General features: G+C 36.9%; 1 protein-coding gene across 3 annotated transcripts in view; it reads right to left on the bottom strand.

Moving 5' to 3' along the window:
• The window catches only part of LOC126186005 (serine/threonine-protein kinase Warts-like), a 209,146-nt gene that overhangs the window by 71,976 nt on the left and 120,403 nt on the right, over positions 1–16,767 (bottom strand). For all 3 annotated transcript variants that reach the window (XM_049928176.1, XM_049928174.1, XM_049928175.1), the window contains exon 3: positions 14,232–14,349. In XM_049928176.1, coding sequence (XP_049784133.1) covers positions 14,232–14,349 — 118 coding nt within the window. The remainder of the gene's footprint in view (positions 1–14,231; positions 14,350–16,767) is intronic.

The following is a 16,767-nucleotide window of genomic DNA, read 5'->3' as shown; positions in this document are numbered from 1 at the left end:
TTCTCCAGTACATTTTGTGGTGCATACTTGTATGTGGGAAAGCATTGTTTTATTAGTTTATGTTTTATGGCAAGTTGTTGATGTATTATTTTTGCTACATTGTCATGTCTTCTGGGGTATTCTGTATTTGCTAGTATTGTACATTCACTTGTGATGTGATCTACTGTTTCTATTTGTTGTTTGCAAAGTCTGCATTTATCTGTTGTGGTATTGGGATCTTTAATAATATGCTTGCTGTAATATCTGGTGTTTATTGTTTGATCCTGTATATCAATCATGAATCCTTCCGTCTCACTGTATATATTGCCTTTTCTTAGCCATGTGTTGGATGCGTCTTGATCGATGTGTGGCTGTGTTAGATGATACGGGTGCTTGCCATGTAGTGTTTTCTTTTTCCAATTTACTTTCTTCGTATCTGTTGATGTTATGTGATCTAAAGGGTTGTAGAAGTGGTTATGAAATTGCAGTGGTGTAGCCAATGTATTTATATGAGTGATTGCTTTGTGTATTTTGCTAGTTTCTGCTCGTTCTAGAAAGAATTTTCTTAAATTGTCTACCTGTCCATAATGTAGATTTTTTATGTCAATGAATCCCCTTCCTCCTTCCTTTCTGCTTAATGTGAATCTTCCTGTTGCTGAATGTATGTGATGTATTCTATATTTGTGGCATTGTGAACGTGTAAGTGTATTGAGTGCTTCTAGGTCTGTGTTACTCCATTTCACTACTCCAAATGAGTAGGTCAATATTGGTATAGCATAAGTATTTATAGCTTTTGTCTTGTTTCTTGCTGTCAATTCTGTTTTCAGTATTTTTGTTAGTCTTTGTCTATATTTTTCTTTTAGTTCTTCTTTAATATTTGTATTATCTATTCCTATTTTTTGTCTGTATCCTAGATATTTATAGGCATCTGTTTTTTCCATCGCTTCTATGGAGTCACTGTGGTTATTCAATATGTAATCTTCTTGTTTAGTGTGTTTTCCCTTGACTATGCTATTTTTCTTACATTTATCTGTTCCAAAAGCCATATTTATATCATTGCTGAATACTTCTGATATCTTTAGTAATTGGTTGAGTTGTTGATTTGTTGCTGTCAGTAGTTTGAGATCATCCATGTATAGCAAATGTGTGAATTTGTGTGGGTATGTTCCAGTAATATTGTATCCATAATTTGTATTATTTAGCATGTTGGATAGTGGGTTCAAAGCAAGGCAGAACCAGAAAGGACTTAATGAGTCTCCTTGGTATATTCCACACTTAATCTGTATTGGCTGTGATGTGATATTATTTGAATTTGTTTGGATATTAAGTGTGGTTTTCCAATTTTTCATTACTATGTTTAGGAACTGTATCAATTTAGGACCTACTTTGTATATTTCCAATATTTGTAGTAACCATGAGTGGGGTACACTATCAAAAGCTTTTTGGTAATCAAGTATGCGTAGTGTAGCGACCTTTGTTTAGTTTTAGCTTTATATGTCACCTCTGCATCTATTATCAGTTGCTCTTTACATCCTCGTGCTCCTTTGCAAAAGCCTTTTTGTTCTTCATTTATAATTTTGTTCTGTGTTGTATGTGTCATTAATTTCTGTGTAATGACTGAAGTTAATATTTTGTATATTGTTGGTAGGCATGTTATGGGGCGATATTTAGCTGGGTTTGCTGTGTCTGCTTGATTTTTAGGTTTCGGATAAGTTAGTCCATGTGTAAGTGTATCAGGGAATGTGTATGGGTCTGCAATGTAACTGTTAAATAATTTAGTTAGATGTGAATGTGTGGAGGTGAACTTCTTCAGCCAGAAATTTGGTATTTTATCTTTTCCAGGGGCTTTCCAATTGTGAGTAGAATTAATTGCTTGGGTGACTTCATGTTGCAAAATTATCACTTCAGGAATCCGCGGTATCATCGTGTATGTGTCGGTTTCTGCTTGTATCCAACGTGCATGCCTGTTATGTTGTACCGGGCTTGACCATATGTTGCTCCAGAAGTGTTCCATGTCTGTTATGCTTGGTGGATTGTCTATTTTAATGTGTGTGTGATCTATTGTCTGGTAAAATTTCTTTTGGTTTGTGTTGAATGTTTGGTTTTGTTTCCTTCTATGTTCACTTTTTTTGTATCTTCTAAGTCGTTTGGCCAATGCTTGTAATTTCTGTTCTTTTCATCTAATTGCCCTATCGCTTCTTGTTGTGAGATTTTACCTAACCTTTTTCGGTTTTTTTTCTGACATTTCATTTCTTATAAATTGTGTTAGCTGTCCGATGTCTTTTCTCAGTTTTTCTATTCTGATCTGTAGCCTGTGTTGCCATGCTGGTTTTGTGGGTTTCTTCTGTGTGTTGGTTGGTTCTGATCTCTGCCTAGTGTGTATATTTAGTGTAGTGAGTGCTCCTACATAAACCAGTAGTTGTAACTCTTCCATAGTTGTATTTTCATTTATTTTGTTGTGTATGATTGTGTTGATAGTTGTTATTGTTGTTATTGTTGTTTCGACTTGTGGGTTATTTGGTGGTCTATGCAAGAATGGTCTAATGTCTGTATTTGTGTCTTTGTATTCTATATTTGTCAGCTGAAATTTTTCTTCTATATCTAACATGTGTGTCACTTCGTGTTCTATTTGTGCTTGTTCTGGTGGCTGTCTTAAGATTTCGTTTTCCTCTGATTGTTTAATTGACGCATTTTGTTCTTTGTTTGTTTTCTCTGGGATGTTTGAGTCCATAACTGTATTTTCTTCTTCTTCTAATTGCACATTATTTTGTTCCAGTATTTGTTGTATTTGTTGTTTGATGTTTTCTAATTCTGACTGGGGTATCCTGTTATTATTTATTATTACACGGATCTGATCAGCTAGTCGTTGTTCTGTTAAAAATTTTAATTCTTGGTATCTGGTAATAAATGTTGTGTATACTTGTGATCTGTATCCAGTTGTGTTGGTTCCTAGGTTTGTTGCTTGGTAATAACAGAACATGAGGTGTCGATTAACTTCATCTGACCATCTCATCCTCTGTCTTTGTTTTCCTTCTAGGGTGGTTGCAGGAAGCATATCCTGCAAAACACCTCTATTTGGATTTAAATCATTTTCCATTGTGGGCGGGCATAGGGTTCAAGCGTCGTCCCCGGCCATGACGGCGCTTGTCGGAGGCTTCTTTAGTTCTGTCCTGAACCAAGTAATCACATTAAAAGGGGGGTTAGCCCTATTAGTGGTTTGTTCTTTTGTTGCCTTTTACGACTGGCAGAACATATCGGAGGCCTATTCTTTTCCCGGGCCTCCACGGGGTTTATTATTATTATTACTACTACTACTACTACTACTATTTGCACTGAGATCCTGCAGGATTAGGCAAAGCATTCTGCCTTATTTGAGTATTCTTTCTGATTTTCCACAATTCTCTCATTTTTAGGGGTCAGTGCCTCAATCAGTAAAAACAGAAACCTTATAGGATTGCTTTGTTGTCCATCTGTCTGCATGACTGTTAAAAGCGCTTTTTCTCAGGAACGGGTATAGGTATCAAGCAGAAATATATGTCACATACTGAAGTCTGTGGTCCCTTGGCAGTTTAAATAACTGAAGCTTCTATATCAATGCAATCAAAGGATACAGCCATTTATGCCACATGTTTCAGTACTCACAAACTAATTTATGAAAACACTTATGGTATTTCGCATTTATCTAGAATGATGGAATGAGACCCGAATTAAGCAAAGGGGAAAAATTCCGTAAACTGTTAATTTGTAATTGTATCACATGACAAAAAATATTTCTTTCATCAATTGTTACCTGATGTGAAACTCGAAACAGTCAGTAGTTCTTCATTCAGGCTGACTGGATGACAATAATAAAAGTCAAACATCAGGCACAGAATTCCATTATTGCTCATATGATGGGTTTCAGAATTTATCCCTCGTCAGAGACCCACATACAACTTGACATGCCATATCTAACTGCAATATTCGCTCCTGAATATCTGATGATGGGTAAATTGCGAAAAGCATCACACAAGCAATAAAATAATGAAAACAATCGATTATTGACCAAATTATTTAATTGGACAGATAAAAAATCTACTTACCAAGTGGCGGCAGAACACACAAAGACGGTTGTAATTGGCAAGCTTTTGGAGCCAATGGCTCCTTCTTCAGGCAGAAGGGTTGAAGGGGAAGAAAGAGCGGTAAAGGAAAAGGGCAGGAGATGTTGAGGAAAAGGGGCAGATTTCGGGAAAGTCACACAGAACCATGGCTCAGAGGAGACTTACCATACGGGATGAGAAGGAAAAACTGATTGTTGGGAACTGCATCGGATGAGATTTGAAAATCTGAGAGCTTAAAGGTGGAAAACAGGGTAATATACAGACAGAGATTACTGCTTAAACATCAAGCATGAGTTAATAAGAATGAAAACCTACGTGCATTGTGGAGGGGGGGGGGGGGGATGAAAAATATATGGATAAGACAATGAAAGATGTAGAAAACTGTAACTACTCTTTGCTTCACTCCATTTTAGTTTCCTAAATGTTTCATTGTCTTACCCGTCTATTTTTCACCGCCCCCTCCCTCCTCTGTTACGTACAATGCACGTAGCTTTTCACTCTTATTAACTCACACATGATGTTTAAGCAGTAATCTCTGTCTGCATATTACCGTGTCTTCCACCTTTAAGCTCTCAGGTTTTCAAATCTCATCGGATGCAGTTCACAACAATCAGTCTTTCCTTCTCATCCCATATGGTAAGTCCCCCCGGCCTGCAGTTCTGAGTGACTTTCCAGAAATCTACCCCTTTTCCTAGACCTCTCCAGTCCCTTCCCTTCATCTCTCTTCCTTCCCCTGCCTGAAGAAGGAGCCACTGGCCCCAAAAGCTTGCCAATTACAACCATCTTTTATGTGTGTGTTCTGGTGCCATTACACACACAATAAAGTCATTCCTCACTTGATATTTGACATTTAACATTGTGAGCTGATCAGCTTGAATAAAGAACTACTGATTATTATAAAAATGGTCACCTGCCTCCTGCATGACTTTATATCACATTTTTATTATTGGAATTAAAATATTCTCAAAAATCTTGGAATCCCTGGGACAGACATCTTTCCAGTATTAATAGCAGGCAAAAATGATTGAGATTCTCAATTCCCAGAATGGACAAGCTGTCAATACACACAATTCCATTTGTACAGAACCCTCAGTGTGCGAATATTACTTGCAAATGGCCAGTATTATCACTCTTCAGTCCACTTTGTACCTCATTTCTTTGCGATTAGTCTCTGACCACAAATTCCACTTGTATATCTTGTTTCTGTATATGTTTCAGTCTTTGGTGTCTATTGTATTTATTTATGCTTCTTCTAGGTCAAGACTGACTTGGGTGCTCCATGGTATCATTGATTTGACCCCTTGTATTTATGTCAGTATTCTGTTGGCGAGTCTTGTTGATGGTAGCCTTCTGTTGTAACTGTAGAATGTTAACCTTCTTTTTCTGACATCTGCTGCTAAATGTAACACAATGTCTGTGGTTTTCCTAGAGTGTAATTGGTATCCTTCATCTGTCAGCTTCAGGCCAAGAATTTTTCTCACAATTTTGTGTTCTTCCTTCAGTATGCTTGTTTTTTGTATAGATTGTTAGTGCCTTTCTTGCATATAGAAATTCAGGCTGGGTTAGTATGTTGTTGTGGCTGACCTTTGTCTAAACCAACAAGCTTTTCTTATTATGTATGTATTGTCTGTTGCTGCAAGATCTCTTCATTTTTTGTAGTCAAGTCTTCTATGATATCTTTTCTTCTCCTGTAGGTTTGAGTATTTCACTTAGATATTTGAAATGTGTAACTCTGTTTATCTTCCCATATTTCGTGTCTTATTCAGGGCAGAATAATTCAGACTTCTGGAAAGAGACATGCAGACTAACTTTTTCTGCACGTTCTTTTAGTATTTCCACTTGTTTGGTCGCTGTTGCTTTATTATCTGAGTGAATGGCTGGGTAATTTGCAAAAGCTTGGTTTGAGATCTGATCCCGGGATCACCCTAGTCATGTTGGTTTCCAGTGTCATTGGATTTTCAGTTCTTTTTCCCATTTCCATGTAACTTTGTCCAGGATGAAGTTGAACAATAGTGGGGATAATCTGTCGCCTTGGCATACTCCTGTTTTGATCATAAGGGATTAGAGATTTCATCCATGAATTTAACTTTCGATGTTGTGCCAGCCAGTGTCTGCCTCATTAGTCATAGTGTTTTAGGTGAAGTCCCTGTGCTTCTAAGACACTGAACAAGGCTTGTCGGTCAACAGAACTGTACACTTTTTGAAACTTATGAAAGTGCAAATTGCTGTATTTCTGATACCTTGTATTTTAGAAATGTTATCGGATTTAAGATCTGTTCTGTGCAGGAACAACAAGAGCAGAAGACTGCCTGGTATTCACCAATTTTGTGTTCTAACTGTTCTTGTGTTATCTGCAGCAAGCACGCTGAGTAAATTTTGTAGATGACTTGTAGGAGGGAGATTCCTCTATGGCTGTTCACATTCATTCTATGCCCTTTCTTACAGACGATGGATAAGTCTACATTTCCCGTCATCAGGAAGTTTTTCTGTTTGCCATATGGTTGTTATTATTTGTGTACATTGTGATAAGGACTTTGATCCGAGGTTTTTTATTCTGCAATGATACCATATTCACTGGATGCTCTGTTGTTTTTTAATTGAAGTATATCTTTGTTCATCTCTTCACATATTTGTGGGAGTGATTCTGGGTGAGTAAAGGTACAATCCTGTGTTGAGAATCTCGTTTCAGGTACAGGGCAATTATGGACGTAAGAGAAGTAAAGTGTCAGTTCCTGACAATTCTCTTGATCAGTTAATGCAAATTTCCCATCTTGTTCTCTGAAGCATAAGTTCTGAGGTGTGTACCTGAAGACCTTCCTTGAGAAACTCCTGCAGAATTCTCTCGTGTTGTGGTTGCGGAAGTTTTCCTATATAGTGTCCATCTGCTTCTTCATGTACTCAGTTCTGCAGCCGTTTTCTTGATTCATTAAAATGATTAACAGTTTCTGGAGATTTTTTTATTGCTGTATTCCTGGAAGGCATCTTTGATTCTTTATAATGCATCTACACATTCTGAGTCCCACCATGGGTGTTTAGTACTGTTTTTCTGTGGTGTCAGTTCTTTTACATTTCATGTGATCTTTCTATGAAATTCCTTGTTTTCCCATTCCTGCTTTATGTTGGATTCTATGATCTTTTCCATGTCAAGTTTCTCTATGTGTGTTTTTTCTGATGGATTTTCTTTGGTGTAAATTTGATTTTGACTCAAGTTAGGTAGTGGTCTGAATCAACATTCGCACCTATATGAACTTGCATGTCATGGAGCTTGTGATGAAGCAAGCTGGGATAATTTGACTTCCCCTCTTGTTTTGGCATTTGCCTCCTTAAATTCGTTTTTTCACTTTTAACTAATTAACATTAACATACATGAGTATAATCTGCATTTTCATAAAAGAGAAAGGTTGGCTCTCAGTTTTAAAGAAGATATCACCAGATATAATTTTGTGCTTAGTTTATTTCAACTATTCCTAGTTAGTATCTTTTGTTATAGGGTGAAATCAGTAATTGTTTAATAACTTAAATTCTATTGTTGACATATAAACAAACATAAATTCTGTAATAATTGGAAGACGAAATGTGAGCATTCTTTAAGTATTTATTTGGTTCTTTTTGAAAATATGTTAACAAAGCCAGCCCTTAATTAATTCCAAAGTAATTAACAGTTTTGTCCAAAGTATTGTCTGTGTACTTATATTTGTTAATTTCATGATTTAAACAAATAATTCGGCCTAACTCTTGCAGTAGAAGAAACTGCTAAAAAGCTGTAATTTTTCGATGTATTCAGTTAATTTAATGAGTTAAGTTTTAATTGTAATTTCTGTAAATCTAACTTCGAACAATATGTAGTTTAAGTACCGATTATTGCGATGATATATAAGGGCCCAATTTTTGGTCACGAGACAGTCAGTCCATGGCCGAGTTTCAGACGAGGAACCTGTGTCGGTTAGAACAACAACAATGCACCAACTTAACAGGGAAACAAGTGTTCCACCAACAGGCCGTGTTTTAAAGCAATGACAGTGTCTGTTCCTTACGTACCTGATTATTCTTCAAGAACTGTGAATTATGTGGTTATGTTTTTACTGCTCATTGATGTTCAACAAGTATGTGGAGGTTTGCCTGCAAACTATTAATGAGGCTTATCAAAGGTTAAACAATAGTGCACTGGCCATATATAACTGTGTAATATTGGGGGTTGTGAAAAGTGAAAGTAAAAGACAGCGAAACACAACTATGTCTCTGTCAGTTACATCATTTAAAGTAGTCTGTGTTGTACTTCCACAACCCATTTTTTCAGCCAGTGCAGCAATGCAATACGTCGACACCAAGGACAACAAACAAAGAAATAAATAAAGCAGGCAGAACCGCTACAAGCTCTTTCTGGGCTGGGTAGGAAATCACTACGGTCTATTTAGAATTCTCCCCTTTGTTGTATAGGTGACTTCTGTTTTCTTTTTTCATAGGGATTTCCTTAGAGATGTCGATATAATCTTCAAGCTATTCATCGGCTTAGTCTGATGAGTCTCGTGCCATTTTTGTTTCTATATTTGTGCATGGAGAACATTCCCACAGTTCTATGGTGATATTTTTCTCTGCTGATTTGTGTGTTGAAATCACCCAGCAAAATTTTTATGTCATCTTTGGGGATCTTGGCCATTGCTGTCTCTAATGTTGCACAGAATTTATCTATTGATTTTGGGACATCTTTGTTATCTCCATTTGTGGAGGTATGTATGTTGATCATGGTGTATTTCTTGTTTGCACACTGTAGGTGCATTGTCCTCAGCCTGTTGATTAAGGGAGTGACTTTTGTAACTGGATTGATTATCTTCTTGTGTACAATAAAGGCCATGCCCAGAAGTGGGACACCCCTGGCAACTCGTTTTTCTGTCTCTCTCTTGAAAATATGGTAATTTTCATAATCTATTGTGTCTTCGTCTGTTATGCATGTTTCCCGCAGGGCAAGTATCATTATCTCTAGTTTATCAAACTCCAACATTAGGTTGTGCAGTTGTCCTGGTTGGATCAGTGTGTTTATGTTGAGAAATATACATGTTTGTATGGAACTTTGCCAGAAAACTTCAACTTTCTCTGTAATCCTGAAAGTTCTGGTTCCCCAAAATCCGAGTTCTTGACTGCCAGTTATTAATGGGTGGATTGGTTACCTCCTGGAATATTACTATTAGTCCTTGCATAAATTATTATTATTATTATTATTATTATTATTATTATTATTATTATTATATATCTATTATATAAATATTTAGATTCAAGGATTGACAAGTTTCATAAGCTACTTGGCAAATAGCGATGTTCAATGTAAAGTTGCATGGCACATAGTAATGTTCTGTAAACAGGAATCTGTGTTTATAGATGTTGGTGAGTATTTCTACTGAAAAATACTAACATGACCAAGTAATTATTAAATTACCAATAGAAGATAAACAGCAGCTATTTAACATATCTGAGGAAACAGCAGTTTGTCTCCAAATTTATTTGGTTAAAGTTAGCAAGAGTATCATTAAGCAGTATAGTGACAGTTTATTGTTAACACAGTTCACGGATGAAATTTACAAGCTATACTCTTCATCTGTTTATGAACATCTTCACTTGTTCGACATCCCTGAAGCTTCTCTGTATTGATAGGATCTATGAAACATGATTAATGTAGGACTGCTATTCTGCAAACAATGGCAATGTACCAGTGATAAACTGTCACCTATGTCACTTGATCTACACTATCCACCTTTTTATAGCATGAGAGTGAATGAAAATGTTCAGGGTACAGCAACTGTGATCAATGCATCACAATTACATGTATAACTTTCAGTTTAATGATTTCACAATATAACACTTTCTCATTATCCCTGTCCACAAAGGCACAGCTGTAAATGTGTTATACTGATAGCTCTCCGAAAACGACCTTCTTATTGTATTATGCTTCATACTGTCACACTTGGAATAGCTCAAAACAATAGTTTCACAGCCTCATCAACAGGTGCCTCAAAAGTGACACCATATCTCAGCTCCAGTGACAATAAGTCTGTAAAATCCTTATAGGCATGTTACTTCAAATACGAAACTAAGTGCTTTGTGTCAAATTAATGCCATTCAAACAAATACAGTCATTTTATAATTTTTTAAAGTAGTGTTTTAAACATAAACAATGCTATGTTGTTGCATCAAACATCATCAAAATTGTGACAAACTCTCATACATTTTAAATATATTAAATACAGACCCTCTTTAGAGGTTGCTTCTTCACAATTAATGCTCACAAACACGCAATGTACAACTGAATATAATTTTTTTTATCAATATCAGCAGAGTTTACGTATCATTAAGGTAATGTTAGCAGCATCAAAACAGCCACCGAAGCAACTTAAGTTCTTTTACTTCCTCTCTTGTGTGGAAATATCCATGAAGCTTTCCTATAACTCCTCACTTGCATGTAAGAATGCATACTGGGTGGCAAATGTACAATAAAAACAAATTGCAAAAATGATGAGGAAGGTTGAGACACACACACACACATGAAAAAGAGCAGAAAAGCACCTGAATAATTACTTGCAGAATTACTTGCATCAGTAATGCAGAGATACAAGAATCCAAATTTTTATTTATGAGGTTTTGATATTTTATGTACCTAGAATATATCTACTGCCACTTAAATCACAAGTGCTGTATTGATTGTGCATCACTTCTCCCATCATCCCACCGTTCAATCACATACACGCACTGTGCATATAAACTAATATTTAGCATAGGTGACTTTACTGATCACGCATCTTAACATCTGTTGACTTTCTGCTGATACGGATGAAAAAGGTAGTAATTTACAGATGCAGTGGTTTTGTAGTAGGTATGAAGTATGAGAAAGAATTTTCGGTGTATAACTGAGTTTAACAAGAACATAATAAAACTGCATGTGCAGTAATGGAGGGGACAAAGAATAAAGGAATGCCTTCGGTAGGAGGCAATCAGTGCAAGAGCACTGTCTCATGTTCTTTTCCCAGCTGACTGACATTCTGTTGAAAAGTATTTTTAACTGTTTAGTTTCAACTCTCAGTATTTTCATCTCACTTACCATTTAATTTTTCCCGCTCCAAGACAGAGTTATAATTCTCTTCACAAGCACCGTAAATCTACTCTTTCTCTCATTTCAACACTAGCCATTGATTAATTTAACTCTGGTTTGGGAAGAATACAGAGTGTGTTCCATAAGTAATGCAACCAATTTCTTTCTGACGCAACGGTACACCACAGTGTGTTGTAACCAGCTGGGCAAAGTGGAGGGGGGTGTTAGCTTCAAAACGCTCTTTGTCTCATTCAGCTGCAAGCTGCCGGAGAGTCAGGACATGCGTTTCTGTCAACCTCATTTTGATTTTATGTAACATGGCACAATGGATCATTCTGTAGAGCAATGGTACACTATCAAATTTTGTGTTAAACTTGGGAAGCCCACCACCGAAATGTTTCCATTACTTCACCATGCCTTTGGGACCAATTCCTTGTCCAAATCACAAGCTTTCTGATGGCACAAGTCGTTCATGGAGGGCCGAGAGGAGATCACCGACAAACCTCACAGGGGACGGTCATCAACCGCACAAGTCAACGAAAATGTGACGCGATTGTTTGAACTCTGACAGACAGCTGAGCCTTCAATTGATAGTACATACTATAAACATGTCAAAAACAACCATTTTCCACATTGTGACCAAAGATTTGAACATGACAAAGGTGTGTGCCAAACTCGTCCCAAAAGCGTTGACCAACAAACACAAGCACATGCGAGTGCTTCGGTGCCAAGAAATGTAAATGTGTGAAAATGATCCTCATTTTTTAAACTCAGTTATCACTGGTGATGAGTCGTGGATTTTTGAGTACGACCCTGAGACAAAAAGGCAGAGTTCAGAGTGGCACAGCTCATCGTCGCCCCGTCCCAAGAAGGCACGCGTGAGCAAGTCCAGGATCAAAACCATGCTCATTGTCTTCTTTGACATCAGAGGCATTGTCCACCACGGATTCGTACCTACCGGGACTAGAGTAACTCTGCTTTCTACTTGGAAGTGCTCAAAAGATTGAAAAGGAGGGTCTCGTGCTGCCGAAGCGACATCAAGGACACATGGAAAGTTCACCACGACAACGCGCCAAGTCACAGTGCCTTCATTGTCAACAACTTCCTGGCCAGGACCAAGACTCCCTACAGCCCTGACCTGGCTCCCACTGAGTCATTTTTGTTTCCTTGGTTAAAAATAGTCATGAAAGGAAAACATTGGGACACGATTGAAAGTATCCAGGGGCATGTTACATCAGCTCTAAAGGACATTCCGGAAAAGGCATTCCGGGATGCCTTCCAGGCATGGAAACATCGACTCCAGAAGTGTATCAATGCAAGAGGGTGCTATTTTGAAAATTTTTGATTATTTGTACGAATATATTCAATAAATGATTTTTTTATGAATTTTTTTATGAATTTGGTCACATTACTTACGGAACACACCTTGTATGATTCAACACCACATTTTTTTATTTGTGCCTTTTACTCAAGCATCACTAGCCAAAACTTCATATGAACCAGATACTTCAACTACCTATTCCTACTTCTGCTGACTTTTATTTTGGTCTTACCACAGTAATCCGAACCACGCCATTACAAAGTATAGTGTCATCCACATATTTTCAGCTGATCCTACTGATTGTCTTCAATTTTATCAAAAAAGAGCACGAGTCATTCATGTAAAAATTGCAAATATCCAATATTTCCGAAGGCACTTTCATCTCATGGAAAACACATCATGTTTATCTCTAATAACATCAACAACTCTATTCTGTATAACAACCTACCCATGATTAAGTAAATTTTAAATCATGTTAGAATTAGTATCCGTTTTATGCTAAACTGATTCCAGCATAATCTATATAAGCGTGATGGTTACCTCAGAAAATTATTCCCACACCTCCCAAACTGGTATTCCATTGCCAGGCTATTCATAATAATGTTACTCCTGCTCGCTGCCCCTTGCTGCATGGGCACTCTTGCGCTCTAAAAGACACAGGTGCAAGGTCTGTTTGATGGATTTGGACAGCAGATTGCATTCAGTTGTCAGCACAACATACTATTCTAATAGACCGGGCCACATATGTAAGCTCCCATGTCATTGCCAAATTTGTTACAATCATGGCATAGTTTACAATGAGAAAATGACCAATTATCAATTGTTCTCCCATATAATTACTGCCATAATTTTATAAGAAGGTGTGTAGTTTAATGTAGTATGGTCAAATGTAACAGCTACTTCATAAAAAGTGTCCTCTGAATCCTCCCTTAACCCCATCTCCAATGAAACAAGTTCCTCTCAATTGTATGGTTGGTACTGTAACTATGGCAAACCCTTCAAAGTCTCACAAATCTCACTGCCTCAATGTCTGTTAGGATCACCTACATAAACCTGCCCCCTTTCCAACCCCTTCTCCCTGACTTGTTCGCCAACTATTTCCTGTTCCCACCTTCTCTGCTAGCTTCATACTCTTCTCTATCTCTTATCTAATCCAGTCTATTCTGACCTCGTATTATCATCCTCATATTGTCTTCTTGTTTATCACTCTCCGCCTTGTTCCCCCTTCCCTTACCTTCCTGTGTATACCATGCCACTGTGTGTAACTGTACAAGTTGTTCCCTCTCCCCTTACTTTCCCGTGTATACCATGCCATTGTGGGTAACTGTACAAGTTGTTCCCCCTCCCCTTATTTTCCCATGTATTACCATGCCATTGTGGGTAACTGTACAAGTTATAGTTATTTCTGTTCATTTATCTCATTTTTACTGCCCTGCTGTCCATCTGCACTACTTCTGAATTCATCCTACCCTGCCCATGTGAGACAATAAATCATCTCAAGCCACTACATATGGAGAATATCAGTTCTCTCTCTCTCTCTCTCTCTCTCTCTCTCTCTCTCTCTCTCTCTCTCTCTCTCTGTGTGTGTGTGTGTGTGTGTGTGTGTGTGTGTGTGTGTGTGTGTATGAGCGCGCATGCACGTGTGGAAAAACTGTAATATATTTATTTTAAATGGAAAGAAAACTGCCATCAAGTGATTAAATGACAGGACGCTATAAATCTATTAAATATAAAATGGAAGGGTTGGTCTTACCTGGAGAGGGTCCTTTGGTAATCCCATTGAGAGGCTCTGCATGCTGCTGCTTTGACAACAGGTCATGGGCTGCTTCTAATCTCCCCCCTGACAGTTTCAGTGCCCGCAGGGATGCTTCCTACAGCAAAGAACAATTAATAGCCTTCAGTACCGTATATTAAATAAAATATATAGAAATGTATACGGAGTACTGGCAACTGCAGAAATAAATACTTATCACAATGAGACAAGTAACAGAAATGCTATTTATCTCACTTGCATAAAAAAGGAGAGAGAATGCATCTTATGCTTCAGATGCTGAAACCTGTACAGTATTCATTTGGAATAATTTCTCAAAATTATACAACACAATATCAAACACATGGTAACAAAATTGACTTTTGAGCAAGAGTGGTCAAGACACATTAACTCACAACAGATCCACTTTTTAGCTAATAATGCAGCAGTGCAGTACCTCATCAAAGGCAAACATCGTCCAATTGTTTATCATATACTGCCTAAGTAGCATATTATGCCATTTCTATTAATTTGCATTGGCATTATTGATAAAATACTAATTGGTAATTCACCTGGTACATTTGCTGACTTATTGTGAAGGAAAATAACACAAACAAATCACTGCTGCAGAAGAGTTGTATTTTTGTGTTGCATTATTGGAGCACTCCAAATACTGTGAACGGATCGCATCACACAAGATACTGAAATATAACAAGTAACTGGTACACACTGTCAGGTATTGTTTCCGAGAATAAGAAATTTTTACAAGACTTATGTCAGAGAAAATAAATAGTATCCATGATGTAGGTAAAATGCATTCATTTGATATATTCTATACATGGATTACCATTTTTATTTAATGAACACAATGTTTAGATGTTATTGGAGCCCATTTTTGCTATCTAACACTTATGTTTTCACCAGGATCTCGAGAGATTGAAAGGAAAACTTATCACAGGTATCACATGAATATAAATGTAGCTTTAGTAACAGAGTCAGTGGAATATAGATATCAATAAACCTGGAACACAAGCTTGTTCAAGTAATTAGGCAGAATAAGAGAAAAAGAGACACAACTGTACACAATAAAGAAAGATCACCATTGTTTTAATATCTTATTCTCACTACTATCATACACATTTAAAAAAGAAACAAAATGAAGATAACATTCTTTGATGTTTTCTGCACTGCAGCTCATTTATATGAGGAAAGAAAAATTAGAGAAGACAACACACAGAAAGATGTTATCAGCTAGATATAAAATAACCGTATGAGAGAATAATTTCTGACACATTGGGGAGTACACTCATTGTCAGTAATGTCAGTGAAATGCAGATACATAGAAAAATATCAGAGTGTGCTGTAACAAAAATGGTCAAGGGCCACAAAAACTACCACAAAAATATTTCTCAATAATCACAGACTGCAAGAAATGCAAAAAATGATTACAGTAAACCATTAGTTCACTATCTATTGGTAATGAATATCTTAAAGTGAAAAACAGAAAAGAAAAGAAATACAAAATTATACTAAGAAAAGAAAAGAGGAAGCAACACAATAATCAAGTCAGTAGAAACAGAGCAAAACTTGGAGTTCAACTAGGATGCAGAAATGAAAACAATTAAGAATAATTCTAGCATTCACATTAATCAATTTATGGTAACCACAGACTTCAAGTCTGGATAGTGGGATGAAGCTGAACTTTGCTCTTCTGAATCCAAGTCAAGTGTCTTAACTGCTGCCCCATGTTGCTCAGTGATAAGTCTCAATAATGGTTTGTTTGGCATGGTTCTAAATAATGGTTTGCTTGGCACAGTGCAATTGGAGGCATGTACTAACCTCCTTCTGATCTGCCAAAAGAGTTACTAATAAAGTTAACAGTTGACCTACAGTTTAATCTTAAATCTGAGTCTACACGAATTTGGCATTTTATGCACACAAAAAGCACTGCTAGATGTGAAAATAGTGACACATTCAGGGGAAATTCTATGGTGCCCACTAAACTGAGTAAGGTATCATTTACACATGGGTAGTGCGAAGAGAAAGTGAGAAAAACAGAGGTACCTCAAGAAATGCCATAAAGTATAAGCACAACCCAAAAGGAAGCTAATATCATGTAACAAATGTTGCCTGCAAAATAAAACTAAATACCTGTATGTAACTTCTTTTCAGATTTATCCTGTTGTAAATTATAACCTCGACACCATAGCACATACTTGTACTTTTGCTCAATCATTTGTGCTGTCTTAACAGAGCCAGTAATAAGAAGCATTTCAACATCATACTTTTTGCAGTTTGACTTTGCCGGGATGTATGACCTGAGTACAAAATGTGTCTTAAAGGTGAAGCATGAAGGCACAACAATTAAAAAAGCAGTGACACTTTGACTACCTCAATGCGTAATACGATTTAATATTGAAACAGGGTTGTTGTTCAATGAAGTGAATGACAGGTAGCACTTTGTTGTCAAGGACAATTGTGATAAGTATAAATATAAATAACACTAAAATAGTATTTCATCAAAACTACTTTGAGTAGC

The sequence above is a fragment of the Schistocerca cancellata genome, chromosome 1 (genome assembly GCF_023864275.1).
Source record: "Schistocerca cancellata isolate TAMUIC-IGC-003103 chromosome 1, iqSchCanc2.1, whole genome shotgun sequence".
Taxonomy (NCBI): domain Eukaryota; kingdom Metazoa; phylum Arthropoda; class Insecta; order Orthoptera; family Acrididae; genus Schistocerca; species Schistocerca cancellata.
This window is presented reverse-complemented; position numbering and strand designations above follow the sequence as displayed.